General features: G+C 40.8%; 1 protein-coding gene across 2 annotated transcripts in view; it reads left to right on the top strand.

The window, feature by feature from the left end:
- Positions 1-5793, top strand: part of CCDC198 (coiled-coil domain containing 198) — a 32312-nt gene extending 26519 nt beyond the window's left edge. For both annotated transcript variants that reach the window (XM_007447956.1, XM_007447955.1), the window contains exon 6: positions 5564-5793. In XM_007447956.1, coding sequence (XP_007448018.1) covers positions 5564-5793 — 230 coding nt within the window. The remainder of the gene's footprint in view (positions 1-5563) is intronic.
- The last annotated feature ends 984 nt before the right edge of the window (positions 5794-6777 follow it).

The raw sequence follows: 6777 nt of genomic DNA, 5'->3' as shown, positions 1-6777 counted from the left end.
CCCCCTGCTGAAAAAAAAAAATCCTTCAGTGAGTCTCCTTGAGCCTGAGGACAAGGTATAACTCCTTGCCCTGATACTCTAAGCCTTCAGGATCTAGCCTCTGCCTACCTTCCTGGCTTTATCTCCTGCTATGATTACTCCTAGCCCACACACTGCAGTCAGGCCAGGTTGCTCAGGGGCCTCAGATGGCTCTGTGATTTCCAACAGACATTTTGCACATAAACTCTGCATTGTGTTGCCCCATCAATTAGTGTCCCATTAAGTTTTCCCTGTCTGTACTCCCCCAGAGCAAACCCACCACTGCAAATGCATGGTATTGTTCACATACAGAGCATACTGTGCGGTGGGCCAATCCCCCATTAGCAAGACTGATCACTTAGAGATCTACAGAAATGCTGGCCATATCTCTGCAGGTCTTGAGCTTCTAAGATGCAAAGTTACCAGCTGAAAGAGACACTGCCCTTGCTCAGAGGAATGAGACACTTAATCAATAAGTTAATTAAATAAGAAAAGGCTGAATAAATGAAAAAACTACTTGGAACATCTATTTAACCTATACTCCCACGTCCCAGAATGAAATATGCTGTGTAGTCACATAGAAAAACAACTTTTACCATTTAAAAAATATTGGCAAAACCACCAAGAAAGGTGCCTCAGTTAAAATTAGACATAGAGTCATTGCTTGAGATCAGGCCAAAAAAAACCCCAACATTTGGAAGATGCTCCAGATCTGGAGAGGCCAGGGGAGACTGCGGCACATGGAGAAGGGGGTTCTCCTCTGCTCTCCTGATACTTTTTAAAGCTGTTTCATTTAGTTCCAGCTAAGGTTTCTTGAGTACTTACTCTAAGCCAGGCACCATGGTCCACCCTTAACATGAATTATCGCATTTAAACTTCACACCTATAAGACAGGAGTTACTATTAGCCCCCATGTGACAGAGCCAGGATTCAAGGCCGGGTCTTTCTAATTCCAAAGGGTGCACTCCCACCCATCCCCTCATATAGCCTCATCAGGACTCCAGCGACTCAGAGCTGTGTCCAGGACAACCTTGGGAATGCCTGCAAATGTAGAGGTTATGACTCCTCCAATTTCTCTCTCAAGAGAAGGCTTCCCTCTGCAAAGCCTTATAGACCTCACCACTCTGTAGGCATATGCTCAAGCAATGGTTCCTTTTTACATATTCCCAAGTAGCATCTTTGATTTCCTTCTTTGTCTTCTAAAAGCAGTTCACTTTGCTTTCTCCTAAAAATGAAACGTCACTAAAATCATAGACTTCCATGAGTGTTCTGCTAGTTGGGTTCTGGTAATTAAGGTTCCTCTGTACCCGGCTCCTCTTATTTAAGGCTCTATTTGTCCATTTTTGTTCCCTCTTTTGGAAGGTAGGATGAGAGTTTCAGCTGTCTTGTGAGATAAAAATCAGTCTGTTTCTTGCTGCCTCTTTAAAATGAAATCATACATGCTTTACATATATTTTATAGAGAGTTACATAGTAAATTACATATATCTGTGTAATACATGATAATATATAACTGACACAAAGGGAACATTGCTCTTTTAGGTATACAATTCTATGAGTTTTAACATGTTAATGTGGCTTCTACACTTTCCAGAAGCCATATGAGTGTAGTGAGTAGAAAAAGCACTGTTCTTGGAATCAAAGTCCTTTATTTGAGCCCTGATGGTACATTCACTAATTGTAAGCTCCATGGGAGCTAGCATCTTTTCTTGTTCCTAGAACAGTGCCTGGTACATAGCCGCTCAATAGTACCGCTATTAGAATAGAATTAGAATAAAAGGAGCCCGAATAGTACCGCTAAGAGCAGCCGCTCAATAAATATTAGCTATATATTTGTTCATATAGCTTTATTCTACAGAGAGATTATAGCTAACTTCCAGTTGTCTAACCTCTTTGAACCTCAGTTTCCACATCTATAAAATGGGAATAAAGCATTGTGTCTACCATGTAGAGTTTATATAAAATTCAAATGATGTGTGTAAAAGCACATATAAAATGTAAAGTATCACATGGATAGGGACAAAACTTAAGAAATATGGAACTGATGTCTTACAGTGAAAATAACTACCTGCTTCAGGGGAAGTGTCACTCCACATACATCATTTGAATGTCACCTTCACAACTCTGGTCTTATCTGGCCACTTGTACTATTATTTACTTAGTATTTTCCTTTAAGGCATCTTGCTTTGTTTTATTTTTATAATTTAGCCTTGTCTGTGAATTAACTGTGACATTATGGGTTCGATATAGTGGTAATACATTTTTCTAAAACACATATTATAAAATACATAACCATCAAACATTTTTAATGGTTGGTATGATCCTTGTACTACCTAAAATCACTCCCTATTTTTCCTGCACTGGCCTCTGTTTCTTTCCTCTCTCCCCAAATTAATTTTGAAGTAGGATACACTTTCCTCTACTCTGCTCACTCAAAACACATTTAGGTTTTAAAGGTTGTGTTTTTCTTTTTTTTCTTTTTTCTTTAAGTCTAGCAACCATAAAGAATCAAACAGAGATTTATCAAAATGTAACAAGTAATAAGGCATCTAGCTCAGAAGTTCTCAGACTTTAATGCTTAGTATACAAAACTTTGTATATACTGCTTTGTGAGTGACTTAAGGGATTTTCAAGGATAAAACTGAACATGTGACTTTTGCCTCACATACTAACTTTAGAGTTGAAATATCATAACACCAAGAGCCTAGTGAGAGTCAAGCTATTGCTAATACTACATTAGATCCCACCATGAACAAATGGTCTCTTCCTGTTTCAGAGCTCCTGCCTCTAGTCTGCAGAAAATCCCTGTTCTCAGTCTGAGTGATGCTTCTAACAGTTCTGGGCTCATGTGTAGAGCAGAGATGATTGACACTCCCTGGCCCCAATGAATGAAGCCCTTCCCAGGTCCCAGTTACCAATACTTCCCACCTGCCAAAATTCTCTGATGGCTCACTTGTTCATTCCTTTACTCATTTACTCTTTCAACAGATACTGAACTGAGTAGATGTGGTACTTACACAATAGCTCACACAATGAACAAAGGAAAGTCCAATGAGAGTATAACTGAGAGACCTAATAATCTGAGGAGTTGGACAGTTTCTGTGAGGAGGTGATATTGAAGTTGAGACAGGAAGTAGCTGCATGAAGGGAGCAGGTGAGCACGTGAGCGTAAGGAACAGAGTCCTGGGACATCCTAAACTGTGATTGATAAGAGCATGTGCAAAAGCCCTGGAGTGGGAAGGAGCCTGACAGATTCCAGACACCAGATGGAGAAGAGACATTGAGATAGAGAATGACTGGAGATGGCTCTGGAGGCACAGTCAGGGCCCCAGGGCACACAGGGTCTCATAAATCATGTCAAATAAAGACTTTGAACTCTATCTTAAGATCAATGGGAAGCCACTGAAAGGGCAAGTAAGTGAACTATTGGGTTTATATTTTAAATATTACTCTGTCTGAACTGTGGAGCATGGATGGGAAAGGAATGCAAGAGGATGTGGGGAGACAGGTGAGAAGTACATAGCAGTAGTGCAAGAGAGAGGTGGCATCTGGACCAGCAGAGAAGGGTGACACAGAGGAGGGAAAGAAGGAGCCAGATATAAGATATTTAGGAGAGAGTATTGGCAGAACCTGGTGATGAATTACACATCGGTACGTGGAGAGAGTGAGATGGCCAGGAGGATTCTTGGGTCTCTCCTGAAGAACTAGGCAGATGATGAAACAAAGTTACGACCAAGTGCTGGACTAGGGTAACTGGGAGAAGAGGCAGGTTTAAGATAGAAAAAGAAGGTGGAGCTGACATATTGTCAGGAGACATCAAAGAGGAGGTGTCCAGTTGTACAAAAAATGTATCACAGCTCAGGAGACAGATTAGGGCTGCAGGATAAATTAACTATAGTTTTCTGTCGGGGCTGTGTAAATAGACAATGCTAGTAAGTACAGTAACATTCAAGGGGAGAGTAGGGTAGCCCCTCAGTGAGGCAGAAAGGGAACTCGCGAGTCACAAGGCATGAATCCTCACGTTGAAATGCTTGATATTCTTTTGTGACCATATGCAACTTCAGTTACCAAGGGCTTAAATAAAATATGCATTAAGATTTGATAAACAACAATCATGAAAACAACATCCATAATGTTACAGCTGATTCCGCCAGACTGAAGGGAAAATCTAGACTTTGACCTAGTATGATTTTCCAAGCTTGAAAATGGTCGTTAAGATTTTGTTTTCTTAAAAGCCACCTTCCTTGCATAAAGCCGTGTTGTTCTGAAGCACATTCTAAAAGGGCAGTGGGTACTAGTTAAATAAAAAGCTAAAGTAAAGACATACATGCACAAAATCCCACACCAAAAAATAAATTAAATCTCTTCCAAAAAAAAAAGAATGTAAAATAAATGCCTGACCCTTTGAGCTCCCTAGTTCTGTAGATCTGGCATCTGTGTCTCTGAAAAGCTCCATAGGTGATTCTGCTACGAAAGGCAGAGCTGATGTGAAGGTTAAGAAAAGTGCACAGTATGTGCCTAGCATGTAGTAGATGTTCAATAAGTAGCTCCAGGCAACATCACCTGTGCAAATATTCTTGCCAAAACCACTTAACCTTAATTTAATCACAAGGAAACAATCAGAGAAGCCCGAATTTAGGGCCATTCTACCAAACAATTGACCTGGATGCTTTAAAATGTCAGTGTTAGGAAAAAAAGAAGATAATGAAGGTGGAGGAGGAAAAGAGCCAATGAGAGAGTTGGGGAGGGGGAGAGAAAGAGAGAAGGGGGAGATGGGAGGGGGATAGGAGGGGAAGGGAGGGGAGGGGAAGGCAAAGAAGAGAGGGAGAGAAGGAAGGAAGGAAGGAAGGAGGAAGGGGAAGAAAAGAAAGAAGAAAAAGATAGGAGGGTGTTCTTGAATTAAAGGAGACTAAGAGACAAGAAAATAAAATGCAACACATATTCCTAGATTGGATCCTGGATCTAAAAAATAAAACACAAACAGACAAACAAAAAGCCGTTATAAAGGGTACTACTGGGACAACCATGGATATCTGAATACAGACCGTACATTAGAAAACAATGTTGTCTCAATGTCATATATCTTAAGTGTAATAATTGTATGTGGTTACATAGGAAAATTGCCCTTGTTCTTAGGAGACTTGTGGTGATGTATTTTGGGAGGTAGTGACTCTGCAACTAATTCTCAAATGGTTCAGCCGAAGAAAAGTGTGTTTATGTGTGTGTGTGTGTGTACATATATGTATAAAACAATACTGTGACAAAATTTTGTTGATGAGTTAGGGTATACAAGTGTGTACTGTGCCATTCTTTTGACTTTCAGAAAATTAAGAAGTTTTTTAAATAGCAAGGAAAGCATTTTTAATGCTTACAGAAACACCAGTTGAAATCCTTTATGTGTGTGTGTGTGTGTGTGTGTATACTTTTTTTTTTCTTTTAAAGAACACCAAGTAGATTATTTTGTGTTCCTAAAAACCTAAGCACTTAAACAAATACATCATTGTCAGGGGAAAAAATAAATTAAATGAACTTCTAATTCTCTGTAGAAAATACACAGAATGCAGAATTTCTGGAACATCAAGCAAGTAATGACTATTGTCTCCAGAAAATTGGCAAATTGGAAACATGGTTCCGTGAACGAGAGGCTCGTGGACAACTTCTCTGGGACAGTTCCAGCTCTGACTCAGATGAGTTGGGGAAAGACAAGAAGAAACCACGAGCACTGGTGAGGACCAGGACAGAGAGAATTCCACTTTCTGATGAGTTTTTTGATTGAGAATAATAATACTATTCACTAACCTAGATACTGAGTGCATGGAAAGCTTACTTTCCTTTAAAAATTCTCCAAGGTAGTATATGAACTATTTTGAGGACACCAATTCACTTTATTTTCATTTTGAAATCCTAAGATTAAACATGTGAGATATATTGTTAATTATACTACATAACTAATTGCCTCAAAACTTAGGGGCTTAAATAACAGCCACTTATTGTCCAACTTTTCTGTGGGTTGCTGGGCTCAGTTGGGTGGTTCTTCTGCTGGTCTCTTTTGAAGTTTTTCATGCTGTTGAAGCCAGATGGCAACTAGGACTAGAGTCCTCTGGAGGCTCGACCAGGACACTGAGACAGCTGGACCTCGTCCCCTCTCTGTATCATCCTAGAGCCTCCTCATGTGGATTCCCCAAGTGCTCTCTCCTGCAGGGTAGTGAATTTGCTTTTATGTCAGCCCAGGGCTCCCCAAAGCAAACGTTCCCAGAGGAGGAAAAGCTGCCCATTCTCTTTTTTTTTTTTTTTTTTTTTTTTTTTTTTGCGGTACGCAGGCTTCTCACCGCTGTGGCCTCTCCTGTTGCGGAGCACAGGCTCCGGACGCGCAGGCTAGAGCGGCCATGGCTCACGGGCCCAGCAGCTCCGCGGCATGTGGGATCCTCCCGGACCGGGGCACGAACCCGTGTCCCCTGCATCGGCAGGCGGACTCTCAACCACTGCGCCACCAGGGAAGCCCTGCCCATTCTCTTAAGTCTAATTCATGGAACGGGCCCCAAATCACTGCCCTCCAACACACACTCGATTGTTTACTACAAGTCATAGGCCAGGTCACAGGCAATGAAAAAGGGGCTACACAAGGCATCAATTCCAAAGTGTGGTCTATTGGGGTCCATCTCTGAGACATGGCACCCCACTGTTTTAAAAGCAAATTATTTCTTATAAAACAAATAGATGAGAGAGTAAATTTAATAGAAATAAAAATGACTTTTTAAAG

The sequence above is a fragment of the Lipotes vexillifer genome, unplaced genomic scaffold (assembly GCF_000442215.2).
Source record: "Lipotes vexillifer unplaced genomic scaffold, Lipotes_vexillifer_v1.1 scaffold221, whole genome shotgun sequence".
Taxonomy (NCBI): Eukaryota; Metazoa; Chordata; class Mammalia; order Artiodactyla; family Lipotidae; genus Lipotes; species Lipotes vexillifer.
Note: the sequence above shows the minus strand (reverse complement) of the source record. Positions and strands in the feature narration are given on the sequence as shown.